Raw genomic sequence first — 22,739 nt, 5'->3', positions numbered from 1 at the left:
CTGGGGAGGCGGACAAGTGCGGACACATTGGCCGCCCCGGCGCACCGCGAGGCGCGCACGGCCCCAGGCGGCTAAGCCCAGTGGAGGCAGCGCCCGCCCGCTGCGCCTGGCCCCGGCCTGCGCTCACAGAGCCCCACGGTCACTCCGCTGGGCTCCGAGGTCGCGGTTCCCCGCCCGGGTCACTCCCCCGGGCGCACGCGGCGGCTGCGGCGCCCTGGGCTCACCATGGTGGCAACGCGTGCCGGATGCCCGCGCGTCGCCCGCCTCCCGAGCCGAAGCGCAGGTTGAGCGTGGTCCTACCGCAGCCCCCTGGCCCTTGCCCGGCCCCTGCCCACCCGCGCGTCCCCTCCGGCCGCAGCTGTCTATGGCGCAGCCCCTCTCCCTGGATCATGCACAGAAACTTTCGAAAGTGGATCTTTTACGTGTTTCTCTGCTTTGGCGTCCTCTACGTGAAGCTCGGGTGAGTATTCCTGTGGACGGGGGCGGCAGAAAGGGAGCGGGCAGCCTCCAGAGCCTCCTCCAGCTGACCTGGGACCGGAGTTGGTGGGGGAGGGAGTTTCTTGAAGTGGCCGGGCAGGCTGGTATCTCCGGCCCTCGTCCCAGCCTCGTTGAGACTCATCCGAGCCCCCGGAGCCAGAGATCCTCCAGAGGGGCGCGGAGCCAGGACGCAGCAGGGACAGCGCGGCCGCGGACGGCCGCAGCGGGGCTCGCGGGTAGCAGCGAGCGTGCCGGGCGCGTACTTTCACCTGTTTGGGCTCCAGGCCCCGGGGGTGGGACGCGCCTTCCCTCCCCCGGGCTGTGCTGGGCGCCGAGCCCGGGCCGAGCGCTAGCCTCCGGGAGGGCGCGCCGGGCCCGGGAGGGGTGCGGGGGGCATCCCCGGCGGGGGAGATCGGGGCGCGCACTCGCCGCGAGCGCGCAGGCCTTGCACCAGCCGCGGCCCTTCGTCTCTATCCATCACCCGGACATGTTGAAATTACCTTGACAACTCGTCCGGCTAGCTCAGGATGGGCCGTGGGGCTGGCGCAGCAGCCTAGGGCTCCGTCCGGGGCCCGCGCCCCCGCCCGCCCGGGGCCCTGCGCCCGGCCCCCTCTCGCCGAGCTCCCCCTGGCGCTGCCGGGCGGGCGGGCTCCAGGCGGGCCGCGCTCGCTGCTCGCCGCCGTAGCTGCTCCGAGTCGTATTTCCACATTCCTGAACCCAGCCGAGTCCTTACCTGTTGAGCCGCGATCTCCTTTAGACGGAATCTGTCTCGGCCTCCCCGGATTGTGGGTGGAGGGGCTTTGTGACCGAACGGAGCCCCGCGCACCTCGCGGGCGTTAGTCACTCTTGGCGGCCCGGCCTGCCCCAGACCCCCACCCCCACCGGGAGCACCTGCGGGCATCTGTGCCTACCTCACCCGGCGATCCTACTATGTGCCGCCCGGCGCTCTGAGGCCAGCCTCATCTTGGCCCTAGGAAGGCCAGTGACCAGACCTGTAGGAGGGGCGGGTTCCGGTACCTGGGAGACCGGCTTTCCAGGCGAGAGGTAGAAACAGTCGCTGAAGATCAGCACCCTTCCCAGCCCTCTGCACCTCCGCCATCTTACAGGTGAAGAAATTGAGGCCCAGAGAGGGGCAGGGACCAAACCTGGTGGCCTCAGAGGCAGGATTGGAAGTCCCTTCCTTATTCCTGCAGACCTGGGCGGGAGTGTCTGCGGCCGAGAGTGGTTGTGTTTATTGTAGGTTTGTGCGAGTAGGCTGTGTCCCTGGATGTTTGTTTTTGAAGGTGAGGGGTACCGGGCGTTGAGCTTGCTGGGGTGGGGGCAGGGTGGGCAGGCCACTGCTTCCCAGACTCTCAGCAGCCTGTAATGATTCTCCTGGGCTTGTGGAGGGACCCACAGCCCGTTGGGAGAAGGCTTCATGCAGATCCCAGCTCCCTGGCTCTGGCGCCAAGGCCTTTGAGTTGGGTGCTTGACTCCACCGACTCTGCCTTCCACTGCTGATCTTTCTTCCTAGCACCGGTTCTTCAACAAGAGGCCTCAGCAAAGGCCTCTTAGCATCAAATGGGACAAAGTGTCAGCAGAAGGATCTGAGTTCCTGAGGTTGCGGGGCTCCCTGGGAGGGGTCCCTGGGTTTCATGCCTTTACTTCATCTTTCATGGCTGGGGAGGGTTTTGATCTGGTGCTCTGAACGACTTAGTGGTCAGTACCGAGTAGAAAATGGGTGAGTGAGACCCTGAGGGTCTCTGCTAGCCCAGCCGGGGCTTCCAGATGCCTGTGACCACTACCTTCTAGAACTCAGCAAGCTTTCTTCTGCTCAAAAGCCCCGAAGGGACTCATCTCCCTCCATAAACTGCCCCCCCCCACTACCACTTCTTGAGTTTAAAAAAAAAAAAATCCCAAAGACCCAGTGAAATAACAGCCAAGGAAGCCAGAGAATCACCCTGGGACCTACAAATGGGAGGGAGGGAGGCTGACCTCTGCGCGCCTGCCTCTCTCTCTCTCTCTCTCTCTCTCTCTCTCTCTCTCTCTCTCTCTCTGTGTGTGTGTGTGTGTGTGTGTGTGTGTGTGTGTGTGTGTGTGTGTTTTCCATCAGGTGAGCAGGAAAGAAGGCAGCTCGCCTTCCTATGTGGCCTAAAGGAGTGCTGCTGTGGACTCGATCTCTTGATCTCTTTGGAGTAGGCAGGCATCCCCCATCACTTCTGGCGGGTGGGGTGTCGGGAGCATCCTCTCACTCTCATCTGCAAAGAGCAGAGTCATGGTAGTATCCCCCTTGGGACTGCTGAGGCATTAGTTCAGATGGCTTTTGCCCTGACCTTAAGTGGTGGAATATTGCGGCACCCACCAGTGAAGCCTTTCTTATCGACAATGTTTGTGAGATCCATGGTGTGGGAGCCGTTCTCGGGACTCCTCCAGATAGTTTTTGTGGAGGGGGGAGGGGCTATTTTGTGATGGAGGCCCCTGAACTTGCCTCGCCCCATGTTTCTGTATATGTGATGGGGCCTCCAGAAATCCCACCAGAGTGTTCACCCCACATACACACCTCTAGTGCAAGCAAGAGCCAGAATTCAACCCTCACAATGCAAAAACAGAAGTACTTCGGATCCTCAGCAAGTTCCAACCACAGTGGCACTGGGGAGTCACAACACTTAACCTAAGGTCTCTATGGCTGGAGCTGCTGCCCTGGAGGAGGCCAAGGGGTAGTGGGGAGCGGCCAAGGTCACCGAAGTGTAGGGACTAGCCCTGTGCTAGGCTTCTTCCTGCTTTTGTGGCCGAGAGAAGCAAAGGGGCAACGGACAGGGAGGACTCTCGGGTGCTCAGGCATCTCCATGCTAAGTCCAGGAGCGGGGATCCAGTCTTTAGGACCATGACTGTACCACACACAGCTCCTCCTTTCCTGATGTCCTCCCTGCTCTGAGATGTCCCCCAGTTGACATATACCTCTATACAAAGACATTCCGATACAACCGGGCTCAGCAGAAATAGGAGATGGAACCCCAATCCATTTCTAAGCTATTAAAAAAAATTAGTAGAAGAATTTCTCCTTGCCAATAAACAAACTTTCCTCAAAGAGTAAAAGATTAGAGATGGAAAAGCCAGAGATGATGGCCCTGTGTGGTGGAAGCCTTTCCCTGCCTGCGTGTGCAGAACAGAGCTGGCCCGGGTGCAGTGAGAGGGACCCACACCCAACCATCCCTAACCAGGTTACATGCAGACAGAGGGACAACACACACAGGGCATCTGTGCACACACACCTGCGGGCTCCCATACCGCCCATGCTCCTGCAGAAACATGCAAGCACATGCATGCAGGCATGAGCACACGTTGCTGAGCACAGCCCCTAAGAGGCGCACACGCCTCCGCGCAGTGCCTCCCGGAGATGCGCTCTCCGTAGCGGTGTTTCTCGCCAAAGGTTGTGGCGAGGGTATCCCGGCCAAGGCAACTTGGGCAAACCCTGGGGGCGGCACCCGCCGCACACTCTGGTCAACCTCCCCTTTAAAAAAAACCCGCCCGCGGAGGAGGCGGATGTAGGGGCGGCCTGTCCAATGGCAGCTGCGCTCTTCGGGAGACTTGGAGACTTGAGCCAGAGTGAGCGACAGAACCGGTTCGCACCGACAGACGGACAGAGGACCAGACAGTTACTAAGGAGCGCTTACTGCCCCCCGCCGGGCCCCCGCCCCGAACTCCAGTTCCAGCGCCCGCTACTGCCCCAGATACAGCACGATGCGCGGTCCTGGCAGTGAGACACGGGCGAGCACTGTACCCTGGACCCCGAGCCCTGGCCCCTAGCGCCCAGCGCTGCTGCCCTGCATCAGGGAGGGTCGCGGAGACCCCAACCTCAGTTGGCGCAGGAGCCCTGCGGGTGGGGCCTGCCCAGCCCAGCCAGGCGCGCCAGCCCACCATGCTCCTCCTGTCGCCGCGCAGCGCGCTGGTCTCCGTCTATTGCCCGCAGATCTTTCTCCTTCTGTCCAGCGGCAGCTACCTGTGAGTGCCGCGGGTGGCGGGCGGGGTGGGCGGGAGGGAAGCCCCTGGCCACCACTGCTGGAGGAGGGAGCGGGGAGGTGGCGAGATTTTCCCGGGTGGGGCTCTGGATGCCCTGCGCGCAAAGAAACTGGGGACCTTTGGGTCACTTTGCTGGCCTAAGCCGCCGAGGTAGATCACCTGGGGGACATCTGCGACAACTGAGAAATTTTAGCTTAGAGGTCAGAGAAAAGGTAGTCAAAGAGCGGTCCGACTGCCTTTGCAAATTAGACTATGTGCACTGAGCGCAGAACCAGAGCTAGCCAGTCGCGTCTCAGCATGATGCTGGACCCGCGGGAGACCCTCTCCCTAGGCCATATAACCCGCGCGGAGCGCGTGGCCTTGCCACACTATGGAGAGCTACAGCGCATACCCACTTCCCAGCGCATACACTGGCAGACACGTGCATGCTGCGCCCCAGCCCCACCAGACAGCACGCCCAGGCTGTTCCCTGAAGTCTCTGTGGCCACTTGTGCAGTCCAGCCACACCGGGAGGCCTTGACCTCTCCTCTGCTAGAGGTCTCTCTAGGAGGCGAGGAGAGCTCACACTCTGCGCAGGTAATCAGGGTCTAGAGAATGCACGGAGCATCGCCCACCAGGCTACAGGAAGCTCGGGGCAGAGCCCGAGTTGGTCCTGCGAGTCGAGGGGACTCGTCCGCACAGCGATGGCTTCGCCCGATTCCTAATGGGACGCATATGCTCTGGCCTCCGATTTAAAAAGAAGTTTGATTTATGGAACCGCCATTTGGGGGAATTGAAGCTGGATGCTACTGATTAAACCTCAGAGCCAGCGCTCCCTCTCCTTCTCCTCCCCTCCCCCGCCCCCTCCTTAACACGCGGGCCACGTCCGGGGTCGCCTAACGCGGCCAGAGGCAGCAGCCGCCTTCCCGCTCCCTGCCACCCCCCTCCCCTCCCCGCGGCCACAGTCCTGATAAATTGCCCCGCCCCCACCCCTTTTTAATAAAGACGCGGCCAATTTCTCCTCCAGCTCCTAGGAAATTACTATCCTACCAGTTTTCCTTCTATAAATAGTCGCGCATCTTGAAACAAAAGTTCGCAACCGCAGCCAGATGCTGCGAGGCCCGCGGTTTCCCCGGCTGTGGAACATAATTACAAGGTCCAGGCAGAGGGAGCGCTCCAGGCCCGGCGGGCAGCCCTGGCTGCGGAGGCATCGCCTGGGGTGGAGAGTAGCAGGCCTCCCCGGGCAGGGCGCAGGGCCCGTGGGCACCGCCTGATCATGGAGACCTGGCCAAGAGAATTCTGCTTCTGCTGTCCTTCCTTGAAATGGATCAGCCAACAGGGGCTCAGAGACCAAGGCTCCTGCCTAGTTCTGGAGCTCCCGAGGAGGTTCCCCTTCCCCAGATCCTGATCCTGGCATGTCGGTCTTAAGTCTTGCTGAAGAGCCAACAGTTACTCTGTCTGAGAAATCACTTGGGGAGGCTAGGAGCTGAGGTTTGGTGTTCCTGGGGAAGTGTCCAGGGTGGAGGCCAGAAGTTGAGTCTGAGAGGATAGGATGACAAACGTGGTTTGCCCCACAGCAAATGCAGGGCTCAATGGCGGATAGTAGCCAATGTACCTCTGAGGCCCCCCAGTTTTCTCCTGGAGGGCCCTTTTCACCGACTGTGCCCCACATAGGTTGGTCCCTGACTACACTGCCAGTTCTCCGGGCTGATACTCTTTCAAGGGAAAAGCTTTGCAAGTGCGTTCAGGCCAGTGCTGGGGCTAACATGGGTGGTGGTAGCTGGGGGCAACAAGGGGGTCACTTCTGCATTAGTCCTGACTGGTTCTCCCTCCCATAAGCCCTGCTCGTGGGAGGGAGAAAGGACTAATGATTGTAGACCTGGGTTTTCCTCACCTTGCTGGGTCACTGCATTAAGATGTCTGGGAGGGAACAGGCCTGTATGATTATGGCGAAAGGATGGAGTCCTGAGTCTGAGGTCAGGTCGCCTGGTCTAGGCAACCCCCTGCAGGAGAGTTTGTCTGGATGGCAGTCACAGAACTCTGCTAACTGCGGAAGGTAGTGGGGGTGTCAGTGTGAGACACCCCCCATCCTCCTAGCATTGCAGGAATGTCCCAGAGGATGCCACAGTGAGGAGGGGCCCTGAGTGGAGGCTGTGTTCTGTTCCAGAGAACTTTCCAGAAGGCATCCCATTGCTAGGATCACAGACACCAGCCAAAAGTTGATCCTGTCCCTTTCAACCGGGCTGTTCTCCCAGCTCCCCATGCTGGGTTATCATCCGAACACAGTGAATCCCAGACACATGCCTGGGTCCCTGCTGCTGATCCTATCGGACGGGTGTGCTGGCCTGGAAGGGCCCTGAGCCCCTATCAGACTCCACGTGTGACCCAGCTGTGAGAGGCAGCTCTAGCCACCTGTACCCCTGTGTTGCAGAGGGGGGCAGTGGGGAATCAGCAAGGGACCAAGGAAAAGAAAATGGGGGTGGGGGTGAGGCCACAAGAACTGTTTTTGTGCTGGGTCAGCTGGGATGAGGGCCTGGCCCAAGTCTGGAGCCAGAACCAGTCTGGGCTACTGTAAGGGCAGGTCCCTTCCGTTCTTGGCCTCCCTGTCCTAGATGTGGTAGTTGGCTGTGATGACCCCCCCCCATGTCTTCCGGTAGAGCCTGTCATGGTAACCGCCTGCTCCGAGGAGCCAAGTGAGTCATGAATGATGAGATGGTTACTCACCGACCACCTGGCTTGGGGGTGCAGAGGGCGCTCACCACTGTCCTCCCCAGGCCCAGTCAGGCCTCTTCCTGGTTCCTGCTGTGGCTTTGCCGGTGGTGCTGACCACAGTCCTAAAAGCCCTGTGGGTATGACCCTTGGTGAGATGGGCGCTGAATCAGGATACTCCTGTGGCATCACAGTCCAGGGGGCAGCGTGGGTCACAGGACTTCAACATGGACAGGTCACCTGGAGGGTGGTGTCTGTCTGGACCTCAGTCTCCTCAGAAGTCAGTCATAGGGGAAAGAAGAGTCAGGTCAGGTCCAGGTATCTCTGGGTTTGAAAGCATGTGAGCAAACTTGGCACACCAGGGTTAGAGCTGGAACACCAGAGGAGAACAGCTTAAGTCCCAGGAAACCTTCCAGCTGGAGCCCCTGTAACCACAGAAAACTACCCCAAACCCACTGTGGGATGGTAGGACTCACCAGCTGAGAGGGGAGTGAAATGTATTCTGGGATGGACTTTTCCCTGACACTGTGCGCAGAGGGCTTGCGTCTTAAGTCTCTAACTGTGGGGGAAGCTGGAGGGTGGAGCCCTTTCTAACATGGTTTCCTTGGAGTTTTGGAGACCACCAGGCATGCTAAACCTGGGTTCTTATCCCAAGACCATCTCCTTCTGCATGGCCGATTCTAGCACACTCCTCTGCCCAGGGAGAATCTAGGGAGGGGACACAGACCTCACAGGGTGACCTGAACTCGGAGAGATTCAGGGCCTGTGCTTAGTTTAGATTCTGGTGTTAGGGACAGTTCAGGAGACAGGTGGCTCTTGGGTAGCAGGAGCAGGGAAACTTGCCTTTAGCAACCCAGAGGGAGATCCAAAGGAAGCAGTCACTCAAGAGGGAACAGTGGGTGCCTCGGGTGCCTCAGAGGGTTTCCTTCAGGATATAAACAGGAGTTTGAAGGATGGAAGAGTTTTGGCCAAACTAAAGAGAAAGACTACTGAAGGAGACAATGACTGTCAAACACGTCCACCCAGGGGACCCCGTGGAGAGACAGACACAGTACTAGAATCCTGAGAGATGAGGTCACCCAGACCCCAGGTCATCATCTTGTCCTCCTGGCTGTAGCCCCTATGTGCCCCCCGCTGGGGAGACCCATCCCAGATGGGAGAGGTGGTACAGCCGGCTGTTAAAAGCAATCACTCAGGTGATCGCCACTAAGGGAGATATTTAGAAATGATGCCTCTTCCTGCCTCAAGCTCTCCTGTGGGGCCTCCAAGCCCCTGGGCTGGAGGGGCAGGTGGACCCGGGTTACATTGCTGCAGGTGTCCTGGTGGGCATGGATGCCCTGCTGGGGTCTGAGCCAGTGATCCGGGCACGGTAATGGTGGGATGGTTAGAATGGGAAACAGTATTTTGAATGAGGTTACCTGTCATCAGAGGGTCAGGGGGAAGTGTCCAGAGTAGGATCCCTCTGTTCAACCTGTCCCCAGCCCACTAACCTCTCCATCTCCCAGGCAGGTGAACAGCTACAGCAGGCTCCCTGGAGGCCTCCATTTTGCACAGTCCTGAGTCTGGCTGGGATAGGGCTCAGCTCCCCTCCCAAGGGGACAAGAGGCTGGCGCCCTCCCTTGTCAGATGAAACCCCGGCCCAGGGCTCCCTCAGCCTGATGAAAGGGTCATTGTGTAGTACAGGCCGCCCGCTGGCCAAGGACAAAACGGCCGTTTGTCCTCCCTCCTTGGTGTGGGGCTGGGGGCCTCCCCTCTTGCTGGCTGATGGGTGGGGGTGGTACAGGTGCACTCTGGGCTCCCTCTCTTTCCTCATCTTCCAGCTCAGCCTGCCCCTCCCCCAGGCCCCCTACCCACCCACGGTCACCTTGCCCTTGAGTGTGGATCCCCAAGCTTGGTCCAGCCTTGTTGCTGTCTGGGAGACACTGAGCTTCTTGGCCCTGGAGGCATCCAAGCAGATGAAAGCTTTAGAGCCGGGATTCTAAAGAAAGGCTTTGCTGGACCAGGGAATCCAGCGCTCTGGTCTCACTGTAAGCCTTTAGGTAGGTAGTTGAGGCTATTGTATTGGTACAGATGTGCCACAACCGTGCCTGAAACTGGGAGTAGAAGATGCTACAGGGCATTGTCCCCACATAAGTGACCATGGCACTCATTTTAGTTAGCCTTTATGTGGCTATAATAAACACCATCACCAAAAGCAACTTGGAGAGGAAAGGGTTTATTTGAGTTACATATCCCAGACCCTACTGAGGAAAACAAAGGCAAAAACCTGTTCTCTGGAATGGAAGCAGAAGCCTTGGAGGAGTGCTGCTTACTGGCTTGCTTGCTCCTCATGGCTTGCTCGGCCTGCTTTCTTATAGCATGCAGGACCACCAGCTCAGGGGTGGAACCACCCACAATGGGATGGAAACCACCCATATCAATACTTAATCAAGACAATACCTCCACAAACTTACCCACAGGCCAGACTTATGGAGGCATTTTCTCAATAAAGATTCCCTTTTCCTAGATGACCCTAGCCTGCCTCAGATTACCATAAACATACAAACAAATAAACAGCAGTAGCAACAACAAACTAGCTAGAGCAATAGGTTATAAAGCCTTACAAGGGCTGGGGCATGGTGGGAAGAAAAGCCAGAACCCCCAGAAGTCCTGTCAGTTGATACCAAGAACTTCTATCACCTTCCAGAAACCCTCTCCCATAGGGCTTCCTGATTCATTCCCTCTTTGTGCTCAAAAGTCCCACCACCAAACCCAAGTAGTGACATGTGGTCAGGTCCTTAAAAGGAAGACGACAGGTAGGATTTCAGATTACCCCCAGCAGGAGGTCATTGGGTGTAAAACAGACTTAAAAGCCCTGGTTGGGTTTTGTGTCACACACCTGTTACCCTAGCACTCCAGGCTGAGGCAGGAGGATCATGGGTTTAAAGCTAACCTGGGGTTTCATAGTGAGGCCTGTTTCTTTAGAATGAGAATAGACCAGCTGTCTTGTTGACTCCTGACGAGAGAAACAAAGGCCCCAGGGTCCGCATTTCCAAAAGGACCTGCCTTGTGGGCTTGGTGTGTACAGCCTGTCTGGAGTCTGCTGTTGTGTCCCTTTTCTCCCTGGCTGCTGGCACAGGGCCTAAACCAAGCCACCTCCAGCACAGGACTGTGAGGGTGGGGAGGTCAGGGCTAGGTGTGTTCCAGATCAGGGTGTCTGAGGCTGGATTTGAACCCAGGTCTGTAGGACTCTGAGGTCCATGGTGCCTCCCAGCCTCTAACCAATAGAGTTGCTTCTCTCACATTTGTTACATTTTATAAGGGTTGAGAACCCAACTAGGGTGATAGGTTGCAATTGTCTATGGGCCAGGAGGTCCTGGGCCCTCGGCAAAGGCTTCCTCTACAGCTTGGGGGCTAGCTTTTGCTTTAGCCCTGGGGACAGAGATGTGATGCTTTTGAAAGATGTAGAGCTGTCCCTGCCTGACTTGGTGCTGCTCCAACAGCTCTGAGGCCAGCTTCAACAGGGAGAAAGGTAGTAGGTTTCTACCGGCAAGCCTCCCTGTTACCTGTATGCAGATTCAGTGCTTCATGATATATACTCTCTCGGGTGTGCCTGGGCATGGTCTTGGGGTATCCTTGGCTTCTTGAGATCTTGGTTTTCCATCTGGGGGTGGCTCTAGAATCCTTCTAGCTAATCCTACTGCATTCTCTTGACTCTTCGCACCCCCTTAATTTATCCCAGCCTTCCTGCCCACCTTCTTCCAAGTTCAGAGAGAGCACTGCAGTTCCCATACTGGAGACCCTGACCACCTGTAGTAAGGATGACCCAGGAAAGGCTTCCGGAATAGGAGTAGGGTGACCTAAAAAGCTGTGGAAGGTCATCTCTACCAGCCTGAGGGTGAAGCAGAGACTGAGGGCAGGGCTGAGTCGGAACACCTTCTGGGAGGTGTTCCACTTCACCTCTAAGAAGGGAGTGCTGGGACTTTCCAAGGGATGACCCTCCCAGGAGCCAGATTTGCCACCCTGCTATCTCTGTGTTTCTGTGGTCAGGTAGACCAGGTTGGCCTGCAGGGAAGGATGAATTTAAGCCACCATAAATGTTCCTGTAGGCCAAAGTGCTAGCTAGAGTGGCCTTCTTGTGGACCAAACAGAGCTGACCTTCTCTTTGGTGGCCCTGCCACAGGGTGGAGCACCAGGTTAAGCATGTCAGATTCTCAGGGTGACCTTTTGAACCTCTGGATGGGCTGAGATGTACCATCGCCAGAGCACGGTGCAGTGAGGGAGCCCGAGGTTGGTTGGGCAGGCAGGAGGTGTAGGGAGAGTGCTAGCCAGGGGCTCGCAATTCTAGCTGCTCTCTACCCTGCCACAGCTCAGGGACAGAGATGCATGGCATGAGGTACCCCAGGGACACAGCCCTGAAAATGTCCAGGAAGAACAGTGCTTAAACTTCTGCCCTCTCGCAGAGGGTGAGGTACCAGAACTGGATGACTTCCCTTCAGGCTGTGGCGCCCGTCGTGGCCCTGCCTGAGGTTCTGCGTTTCCTTCCTGGCATCGTTGTGGTAGAGTCTGTGGCAGTGATTTCACCTGAGGGAAATCCTTTTTGTGTGTGTGATAGCCCTGCTTGCTCCAGAAGTAACATAGGTCGGCGGCATGTAGGTCAGGGGTGATGCCTTCTGGACCCCTCACCGAGCAGTGGGACAGGGTATGCAGTCAGGTCTACAAGGCCAGACCCCTGTCTTCTTCGCCTGTGCCTTCCAATGTGGGGACTCCTGTAGCAGCAAGGAACAGGGGAACCACGGCTGCAGCGAGAAGATAGCAAGGAGGCAGAGACAACGCTTCACCTCTGTCGAGCTGCTATTCAGCCTTGGACAAAACACTGCCCCTCTGTGAGCTTCCTCTGGAAAATGGGAATAAAAGGCTGCTAGCCAGGCTAGCCATCGGGATTGAGTACCTGCCCCCTTCCCAGGGCATCCAGTTGGAGGCAGTTGACTGGGGAAGCCATGGAGGTCTTGGGGAGAGCCCCAAGCTGAGGGACTGCTGAACAGTCCCCGGGAGGCTTCTAACTCAGACAGGCCCCAGCTGTGATGTCAGAAGATGGCCGGAGTGGTCAGGCCCCTGGCTGAGGCTCACACTGCCCTGGGTGCTGTGTGGTCAGGCAGAGTCCACCCTCTCTAGGCTCTGTCTCCCACCTGATTTTGCATAAGAACTCAGCCCTCCCTTGAGGTCTGTAGAGAGATGGTGACTTGCTGTCCCCTGTGTGTGGGACTTGGTCCCTAACTCACAGCTCAGAACATACTCAGAGTGTCCCAGGAAGTGCTGGCTCAGCCATCCAGTGTGTAGACTCTCAAACTGGCGGTAAGCCAGTGGGGCCTGCCAACTCCCTCCCACCGTTTACACCCACCTGTCCTTCTGTCCCTAGGTCTCAGGTTGGTGTCGGGCCAGCCATGCCTTCAGGGCACCTCTATCACATAGGTTTTATAGCAAATGCCACACTGGGCTTACGGGGTCTCAGCACCAGTCGGGCTTCAGCCAGCCTTACAGCCCCAGGGCCCCTGGCATCTCTGGATGTGTCGGTCTCCATCTGTACTGTGGGAAGCAAAGAATTGGGCCAGAGGAGCCACCTCAGCCCCTGGGCCAGGCCTGGCACACACACAGTGTCTTCAAAGTGAGAACAAAGCAGGGTCAGACAGGCTTCTCAGAGGTGGGGGCGCTGTGTTGGGTTTGGAGTCTGACTACTGGAGAGACAGGGTACCTACCCTTCCCAGAGCAAAGACCTGATTCACTAAGACCAGGACTTGGCGTGTTATGTCGGGCCCTATGTGCTAGGAAAGGTCCTGAAGTTTCTGAAGATGGAGGTCAGTCAGAGACATTACAGTGACCCCCGTGAGGACTCAGTGAACCCGTTAGCCCCCTTAAGCCCTTTGCCCATGTCTCCAAGTGCCACTCGGTGGGCGTGGCTTTCCCATCTTCAACCACCCCAACTACCCCAGGCTTCCTGCTCGCTGCCTGCTTCTCCCAGACTGCCTTCTTTCTCTCCAGGGTGGGGTCCTGGGATGCCTGGCTGGAATGCCAGCTATGTGGAAGGGTGGGAAAGCCTTTAGCAGAATCTCTGCTCTCTTGCCTGGGAACACCAGGAGCAGCTAAAGGGAGCAATGACTTGAAAAGATAGGAGCAAGTGGGGCTCGTGCTAGAGGGGACGGACTGCCCTCCAGAGACCCAACCATGAGCACACTGTCCCCCTCTACTGACAGATAGGTAGACTGAGGCTCAGATTGGTCAGAAAGAGAGACTTAGCAGAACTGGAACCTAGTTTCTACAGCCAAGAAGGCCTTCTTGGGGGGTGGGGAGTCTAGCCTCAGGCACCCTGACTTTTGTCTCCCTGCCTCTTGATATTCGAATGGGAAACCGAGGCAGGTCAGGAAGGGGTTTTGGAGGTGGCTGAGTTCCCGCGCAGATCCATGGAGTTTCCTACCCTCAGTCGTCTCCAGCCCCCGACTGCTTTTTAGACCCTTCTGGGTCTCTCTCGGTCTGTTTTCCCCTCTGTAAATTTAAGCTTCAAGGTCCAACCCTAGAAACTGCTGTAGCGATGGGTAGAACAGGCAGGAAACTGAAGTAGGTTCTCAGCACTGTGGCTATGGTGCAGGTCCTGTGTTGGGGCATACCAAAGGGCTAATTGGATGTCCAGGCCGGACCTGTCCTCTGATACTCCCTCCAGGGTCTCACCTGGGTGGTACACTCCCGTAGTGCCAACACTCTGAGGTATGAGCAGGAGGATCAGAAGTTCATGGTCATCCTGGGCTACTTAGTGCCTTTGAGGTTAGCCTGGGCTACATGAGACCCTGAAAGAAAGAAAAGGCAAAGAAGAGAGTAGGGGAGGGGAGAAGGGAAGGAAGGAGGGAAGAGGGAGAGGAGGAGGGAGGAGGAAGAGAGGGGAACTCTCAAGAATCTTCTTGAAGGATCAAGAAACACAACACAGCGGTGGAGCTCCAGGCTCTGCCCATGTTTCTCAGCTGAGGTTTCCAGCCAGCAGAGGGAAAAAGACTGAAGGAGAACCAGAGGGAGGACAGGTAGCCTGAGGGCAGGGGCCTTGGCACCTGCTGTGTTCCACGGACCTGCCAAAAGGACCTGCTGTGCTCAGGTCTGGCCTAGCTTTCCTTGGTCGGTCTAATCTAATTCAGATTGTAGCTAATGTCTCTCCATGGGTGTGGGTGGGGACTGTGATCTGGGGGCTCAGGGCAATCTGCACTGGGGAGACATTCCTATCCCCACTTACCTGGCAAGAACATCGAGGTTCCTCTAGCCCTGGCTCCCAACCAACCTCCCACCCCCACCCTGAATGTGATCCAGAGCCCGGGAAGAGCCCCTGGGCCCCTCAGTGCCTGGAAAAGCCTGGGACACACCTGCCCACCGGACGGGGAGCTCAGCGCCACCCTCCAGGGGATTTGCTGAGTTACTTCCTGGATGAGTGGACCCAGGCCCGCCTTCCTGGCCGATCATAGATAATTAGAACATTCTTCAAATATTTTGCCGGAGGATGCCCAAGAAGGAAGAATTGCAAAGCGCCCTGGGCCAGGAGTGTGGGCTGGAGTTACTGGGCAGCTGGGTAGCTGTCTGGGCCAAGGCTGGGGGGCCCAGAGGGAAGCTTAGACCGGCCTGACCCTCCTCTCCAGAACTGGAACTGGGGCAGGAGACCCAGTGACCTTGGTTACCTTCAATGGTGGGAAATCCTCGCCCCGGGGAGTTAGCAGCAGGCAATGGGGCAGAGCCTTTGGAGAGGACTGGGGTCAGTCACACACTGAGTCCAAGGGCTCCGAGCTGCCTGAGAGGTCCGGTGCCTGTGAGGAGGTGTGTCTGCAGTGGGAGAGCAGATCTGAAAGTCCAACCCAGCAGGAGGGAGAAGAGCGAGGCCTAATCCTGGTGCCACAGGGTAGGTAACATGGAGCAAAGAAAGTTGTTCAAGAGGCTTGAGGCTGCAGCTGGGAGGGTGGGGGAGGCCCTGAGGTGGAACAGAGCGAGTGCAGGGTGGACTGAGCTCTGGGATAGGCCAGGAGCTGGAGCAGATAAGGGTGGTGGGACCAGAGGGCTAAGGGACCTGTCTCAGGGAAGGGTCCTGCTTTCCAGAGAGGATGGTTCATGTCTTCTAGGCCAGGATGGGCTCAGTTCCAGTTCTAAACAGTCTTTTGGTCCTGTGCTTGTCTTTGCGTCCTGTGACTCCCCTCACAGTGTTTGTTCCAGCCCAGCAGCCTGGGGGCACCCTGGTCCCGTGTGGAAAGGGCTCAGGCCAGAGAAAAGTCCTGGAGAGGTCACTGCTCTTAGGGGGCCTGTTTGCTTTTGTGGGTAGAGATTGAAAGGGAAGAGTAGGGTGCAGATGCTTGTCTCTGTAGCCACCTTAGGATACATCTGTAGATTTCGAGGTGGCTGGAGGCTTCCTCTGGGCAGGAGAGACTGCTCCGTTGGTCACCGCTGTGGCTAGCAATGGCACCATTTCTCTCTAGCCATTTAAGTGGAAAAGGACAAGATAAATGACATGGCTTTCCCTGACCTGTTACCCAGGATGAAGAGAGGGAACCCCATGACTCCCCTGGAGCTATCTCCTGCCCCTCCACGCTGAGGGCACCCCATACCTCATGTTTTTATATAGGGATATTACGTGGGCCTTGAATCCAATCTAGCATACAGTAGGTCTCCTCTGACTCAAGCACTGAAAACAGTAGCAGCATGAAGGATTTAAGTTAGACTCCTACCCCTGTCCTGAGGGCAGGTTTTGGAGGGCTTACTTCCTGAAGGAAGCAGGAGTGTCCTCCACACCAAGTAAGGACAGGACAACCTCAGTCCTGGGCATAGGGAAGACCCTTCTACAAGCCTTTAATGTGAACTAGTACGCTCCAAGGATGTCAGAGAAGGGGGAGGCTTGGAGGAGACCCTAGGGTGAAGCCTGACCTGAGGGAGGAATTCCATCCCCTAGGCATGGCCACGGTTCATCTGGTGGTTGGTCACTATACTGACTGAGGTCCCTTGTTTCTCAGACACAGAGTGAGTTGGCAAGGTTGGCAGGAGGAAGAGGCTGAGGATGGCCCTTTGGGTTGTCATGGAGACAGCAGTGGGCACACAGTGGTTCAGAGTTCCACCATAGGCATGGTGCCTTCTTGGTCCCAGTGCGGATGTGGGAGCCTGGATTACAGCAGCCATGTATGACCAGTAAATGCAGGGCCAGAGTGATCCCAGCCTCAGGCCTGGAGGACAGAGCTGACCCCACGTGTGAAACGTTACCACACACTAGCTGTGGTGTGAGTGTGTGTGCCGCACAGCTCTCTCCTCGTGTCCAGAACGCTCTCACACCCCTTTCACTGAGGAGAAAGCGGAAGTACAAAGAACTTAGGAACTGTGCTTGAGCCCGAGCCCACCCCGCTCAATCATGAAGAGGCACATCCGGGGCTCCCACGGGTCATGTCCGCACCAGTTTGTGGCCCTAGCCACTGCATTAGAGGCCTGGATATCTACGCTGGACAGTGCCAGAAAGGTTGAGATGTCCTCTCCTTCCCTCCACTCCCTCCTTGAGCCCTTCATCGTGAAGGCAGTCCTATTATCTTAAGCTTCTGGTAGGTAGGAAGGTCTTCTTGTTGTCCACAGAAGTCCTCCTGACACAGTGCCCAGCCTCAACCCAGAGCTGCACATCCCAAGACTCAGGTCCTCCCCGGCCTCTGCTGGCCTCTGGCGTGAGCCTGGTGGACTGGTCCACAGCTCCTCTGGGCTCTTTTTTCAGGAGCCTGATCCAGGCAAGGGGTGAGGAAGGTTTGCCGGCTCCCAGTGTGGCCCACTGTTCCTGGCTCTCTGCCCACGTCCTCGGGCCCCTGAGCAGTTTGAGGGACAAGCCCAGAACAGAATTTTTCCACGGAACAAGTCAGACACACACACACACACACACACACACACACCTGCCAGGCTTCTCCGCTCACGGGCCCTCCCGGGTCTGGTCACTTGGACACCTGAGCAGGCAGCTGCTGGCTGGGAAGAGGGTTTTCCCACTGTGGGATGAGAGCCGGGCCCACCTGCAGGGTGGCCTGGTGAGGGTGCCAGGCAAGCCGCCATCCCACTGCCAAAAACCCCAGCAAGGCCCCACACGCCACCAGCCTCCTGCTGGCACCCGCTACTTAGTTTTTAGGATTTTAATCATGTTTCCCACTCACGGGCTTTGCGTTTAGCCCACTCACCTCTCCCAAAGCCTTGGATTATCCATGGTCTAACCTGTTCTAGGAACTCAGGATGTGACCAGTTGGTGTCTAGGAGTTAGCTTGTGGGGAGCTGCAAGTAGACTCTGCCATAAACCCAGATAATGAATGAATGAATGAACGAACGAACGAGTGAATGAATGAATGAATGAATACTTTTCAGCAAGGAAGTGACTTAGATGGGGCCTAGTGTGACAGGATGGCACTCTCCTACGGTCCCAACTGAAGGAGGCTGAGGCTAGAGGAGGGATCATAGCTAGCATGAGTTCAAGGTCAGCTTGGGTTACAGAGTAAGACCCTGTCCAAGAGAGAGGGACATGGAGAGGGAGAGACAGACAGACAGTCAGACAGAGACAGAAAGACAGAGACAGAAAGACAGAGACAGACAGACACACACACACACACACACACACAGAGGGAGAGAGAGAGAGGGAAAGAGGAGACAGACAGACAGACAGATACAGAAAGACAGAGAGACAGAGACACACACACAGAGGGAGAGAGAGGGAGAGAGAAGAGACAGACAGAGACAGAAAGACAGAGACAGAGAGACACAGACACACACACACAGAGAGAGAGAGAGAAGAGACAGACAGACAGACAGACAGAGACAATGGAAGCGGGGTCTCCATGGATTAGTGGTGTTTCTACTCAGCCTGGCAGCCTGAGTTTGATCTTCAGAACCCACCCAGTGAAAGAACCGACTCTCAAAGTTGCCCTCTGACCTTCCACACGTGAGCTGCGGTACAACCACATAGATACACACACTACATAAACAATAAATTAAAAAACCAATTATTTGAAAAAAGAAAGAAAGGGGTGCTAATCCACATCCTCACCTCATCCTCACCCCCCCCCCCACCTCAGCACCTCCCTCTGGGCTTACCAGCTAAGCTCTACCTGGTTTCCCGATGCACCACAGTTCAGCCTCTACCCCTGAGCTCTGGAAGTGGGCAGTGCGGGCTCTGAGTGGGCCCGGAAGCCTCCCAAGCCCCTGCCCCCCAGCTTCTCTGAGCACTCACCTCCCAGCACCCCTGCAGAGCACTTGTTCCCCTCGCCTCACAGAGCAGAGTCCCTGCAGGGTTGGGGTACAAGGGGGACACCACAGAGGCTGGCTTCAGAGCAACGGAGTGTTGAGTACTGTCAGTGGCATTCCCTCTAGTGCAAAGGAAGACAAGTTTGCTGTCTTGCGACCATACCCGGTCACTTAGACGATGTTTCCTGTAGGTGCTGCTTCACACACTGGCAAGGGTGTGTGGGTACAAACTAGGCTGAAGTGATAGAAGTCCCATCCTCGCAGCACCAACACCCAGATCTGGTGAAAGTCTATTTCCAGTGGATCCTTTACACTGAGGTATAGAGTCTTGTGAAGTGTGTGTGTATTGTGTGTGTGTGTGTGTGTTTAATGAAGTTGAATGGCACATAAAATGACACTTGCTGTTCTGTCCATCTTAAAACACAAAATGGTGCCATGGCGCGTTTTTGTAACATCTCAGGACCATCAGCCTACAGAACTCCATCACTCGGATGGGAGTTCCACTGTTAGTCGGCAGTCAGTCTCCACCCCATCCTCCTCACGCATCTTTCTTCTCTCTCTGTGGATTTGCCCATTCTGGATTTTTACCTTTAAACAACAGACTCAGGTAACATCTGGGATTCCATGTCTGTCTTTTTTTCTCATGGCATAATCTTTTCAAGCTTTGTCTATACCGATTCGTGAGTGTGGGCTTCTTTCCTTTTCATGGCTGAATAATACTCCATGGCATGGGCATACCGCATTTTGTTTTCAGCCACTCATCCGTCGATGGAGAATTGGGTTATTTCCATCCTCTGGCTACTGTGAATAGTGTTACTGGGAGCGTTTGTACAGAAGGTTTTGTTTCGACACCTGTCTTCAATTCCTTTGGATCTATGCCACACAATGGAATTTCCGGGCAGCTTTGTGTGTGACTTTTAACTCTCTGCCAAATGCTGCCCACAGGGACTGTGGTGCGGGAGGACTCGGCTCCTATCCCTCCTCACCCACACGTGGTGGTGTTTTACAGCTTCTCCGTTTTGTTCAGGTGGGTCCTGGCGGGGGTGCAGAGGTCTGCATTCTTGGAAGAGTGGGTGAGGTTGTACCTCACTGTCACCCTGCTTGTTTCTCCCATGTCTCTGGGGGAAACATGGCAAGACCTTTACAAAAATGGGTTGTTGTCTGGTTACTGAAATCCAACTGTGATTTGTGCGCCTCGTGCATTCTATGGGTACTGGAGAGGTCCCCTTCCCCTACACAGCCATACTTGGGTCCCCGAAGCAGCTAGGACTTGGCATTTTGGGGGTGCATCTACCATCTGGAGGTAGCATAAAGACAGTATCGGCAGCGTACAGAGGAATAAGATTCGATTCTCAGAACACGTGCTCTCTGTTCCTCTTCTCCATGCCAGGGCTTGTGGAAGGGACACACGTGGAAGGGAGAGGAGAGTTTTCCAGACGGAAGGGAGGGACAGATAAGGGGAGGGACAGCATGCTAACAGACAGACGGGTGTCCACAGTCAAGGTGGACGGTGGAGACAGAAGGGAGGGATCATCAGAGCCACCCCCCCCCCCCCAGGCTTTTATTTCTGGGCCGAGGGCACTGGGGGCTATGGGGCTACAGCAGACTTAGTCTCAAAAACAACCACAAAGAATCTCAGGCTGTGGAGATCTGGGAGGGAGAGGGAGCCATCTGTAGACAGGAGAGTAGGCCTAGGGGCCACTACCTCGGTTTCATGGTGCCCCCAGTTCATCCTGGGATCTGCTCATCCCTGAAGGTTCCCCCAGTTCAGCCTGTTTGTCTGAGCAGGTAGGAAGTCGAAGCACGAGGCCCAAGCCTATAGGAGGGACTTGGGAACAAGAAGGGCCCTTGAGATGTAGCACCGAAGTGACAGCTTTGCCGTGGTGGCAGTGCCCCATGGGGTTCCCATCCCTCTCGGTTCCCTAGCTCAGTTTCCAGAGGATTCTACTGTTACTTTGGGCTGGATTCCCCAGATTCCAGCCCGCTCCCAGCCCTACCCGCCCAGATGCCCTTCCTCAACGCCAGCCTGGGGCGTGTTTACCCCATTGTGTCATGGGAGACCCAGGGGGGTGTCTTGGCCAGATTAGCAGGTAGAGCAGGTGGGGCGTGCCACAGAGATTGAGTGTCACAGGGCTGCACAGGCTGGGGGCTCAGGCCACACTGAGACTGCCCAGCTGCCTGGAGAGTATAGTGGCCTGGAAAAACACAGAGTTAGTTCTTAAAGAACAGCCACAGGCGTAGTTGTCGACTTTGGGGGCCCCTGGTGGTTCATCTTAGTGCTCACTTGCTAAGCAACCCCTCCTCTGATAATAATAATAATTATTATTATTTATTATTATTATTAATTTTTTTCATGAAAGGGTTTCCCTGTGTAAGCCTGACTCTCCTGGAATTCAGAGATCTACCTGCCCTCTGTGCCTCCGGACTGCTGGGGTTAAAGGCCCTATACCATCACCACCATCACCTGACTCAGTCTGTTGTTGTAGACCCAGAGACTTTTTATTGTTTTTGAGACAGGATATGCTGTAGCCCAGGCTGACTTTAAGGGGCTGAGAATGACCTTGAAGTGATTCTTCTGCCTCCACTTTCAATGTGCTGAGATTACAGGCATGAGCTACCACATACAGTGTGTGTGATGACTCAGGAAGTCCATTCCCAGTGGTGGGTGCTTGAACGACTGAAAACAGGGACTCAGACAATGACAGGCATGTGCACCTTCATAGCCACAGCTGTGAGGTAAATGTCTGTCTAGGAGGAGTGGATCAATAAGTGAGGGCCCGGTGCCCAAATGGAATATTATTCAGCCTTTAAAAGGAACAGGACACTGCGACTCGGATAAACTTTGAAAGCATTTCACTGAGTGCAAGGAATCCGGCTCCAAAGACCACGTGTATTGTAAGATTCCACAGATTGTCCGAGCGCAAGCAGCGGCCCCGTGGGAACAGAGACAGATTAGTGGCTACCGGGGGCTGGGGGAGGAGGGGCTGGGAGTGCCTGCTAGTGGGTGCAGAGTTTCCTTTTGGGATGTGGAGAAAAGCTTGGAACTTGATAGAGGCGGAGGCTACTGTGTGTGTGTGCACGCTAAAGGCCACGGGGCTGTACATTTTTAAATGGTTAATGTTATGTTATGCGAATTTCCCCTCATTACAAAAACAAACAACCCGTGTTGATAATACTCCAAGCTCTGAGTGAACTTGGCAAGAGGCTTCCTCCCTGGGAGTTGCCAGGAGTCATTACAAAGGCAAGCACAGTCTCTGAGCTCAGCCCAGCACACAGTAGGTGCTTATCTCGTGTCACCTCCTGTCTCTTTCCAGTCTACCCATTCATCTAGACGTGCGGGGGCTGGGCTATTCCAGGTGTGTGTCTGTGCTTGCATGCTGGGCACAACAGGTATTTTACCCATTCCCTGAATGGGAAACTTAGGCTCGGAGTGTCTTATCAAGGTCACACGCAGATGGGAACTGGAGGAAGTGTCCTTTGGGCTCAGAAGGAGCAAGTAGGGAAGCCCAGTGGTCTGGGAGTTGGGTGTGCCACTCCAAGACAACTGGGAACTGTGCCAAGGCTGTCAGATCCCAGATGGGATGCTGTCTGATCGGAAGGATCTGTCTGACTCAGGCCTGGGGATCGTGGCTTCTGCAGGTGTGAACTGGTCTGCGGTTCTAACACTTCCAGGGTTGGCGGGGCTCAGTGGAGGAGGTATTTGGTGCCAGTTGGGGACACCGGACCTCCCAAGGGGTTCTCAACACCTCTCTTCTCTCTGTCCCCTCAGAGCATTGTCATCCGTGGTGGCCCTGGGAGCCAACATCATCTGCAACAAGATTCCTGGCCTGGCCCCACGGCAGCGTGCCATCTGCCAGAGCCGACCCGATGCCATCATTGTGATCGGGGAGGGGGCGCAAATGGGCATCGATGAGTGCCAGCACCAGTTCCGATTTGGCCGCTGGAACTGCTCCGCCCTGGGCGAGAAGACGGTCTTCGGCCAAGAGCTCCGAGTAGGTAAGGGTGTCTCTGGGCCTGTGGGCTCGGGGCTGGGTCCCCCACCAGCCAGCCCAAGTCTAGGCCAGGCCAGCCAGCTCACACAGGCTGTGTGTATGGATGGATGAGTGTCCTAGCTCTGGGCTGTGGGGAGGGGACAAGTGACCCGGGTAGACGGGAACAGAGGAAGGGGATTTGAGACAGTGGATTGGCCTTTTTGGTAGCTTCATGTATCCAGGTCCCTGCACAATGTTCTGTGGCTGCCATTTGGAGAGCATGAAGAACGTGTGAGGTTTTGGACATAGACGGGTCCCCAAGAGGGGACCATGAGATGCCACCTGCTCCTTGCTGAAAGC

At 56.2% G+C, this 22,739-nt stretch overlaps 1 protein-coding gene across 1 annotated transcript in view; it reads left to right on the top strand.

The window, feature by feature from the left end:
* Positions 1 to 283: 283 nt before the first annotated feature.
* Wnt7b (Wnt family member 7B) overlaps positions 284 to 22,739 on the top strand; it is a 44,265-nt gene continuing 21,809 nt past the window's right edge. The window contains exons 1-2 of the mRNA XM_052160997.1: positions 284 to 460; positions 22,178 to 22,404. Coding sequence (XP_052016957.1) covers positions 390 to 460; positions 22,178 to 22,404 — 298 coding nt within the window. The 5' untranslated portion in view covers positions 284 to 389. The remainder of the gene's footprint in view (positions 461 to 22,177; positions 22,405 to 22,739) is intronic.

The sequence above is a fragment of the Apodemus sylvaticus genome, chromosome 17 (assembly GCF_947179515.1).
Source record: "Apodemus sylvaticus chromosome 17, mApoSyl1.1, whole genome shotgun sequence".
Classification (NCBI taxonomy): Eukaryota; Metazoa; Chordata; class Mammalia; order Rodentia; family Muridae; genus Apodemus; species Apodemus sylvaticus.
This window is presented reverse-complemented; position numbering and strand designations above follow the sequence as displayed.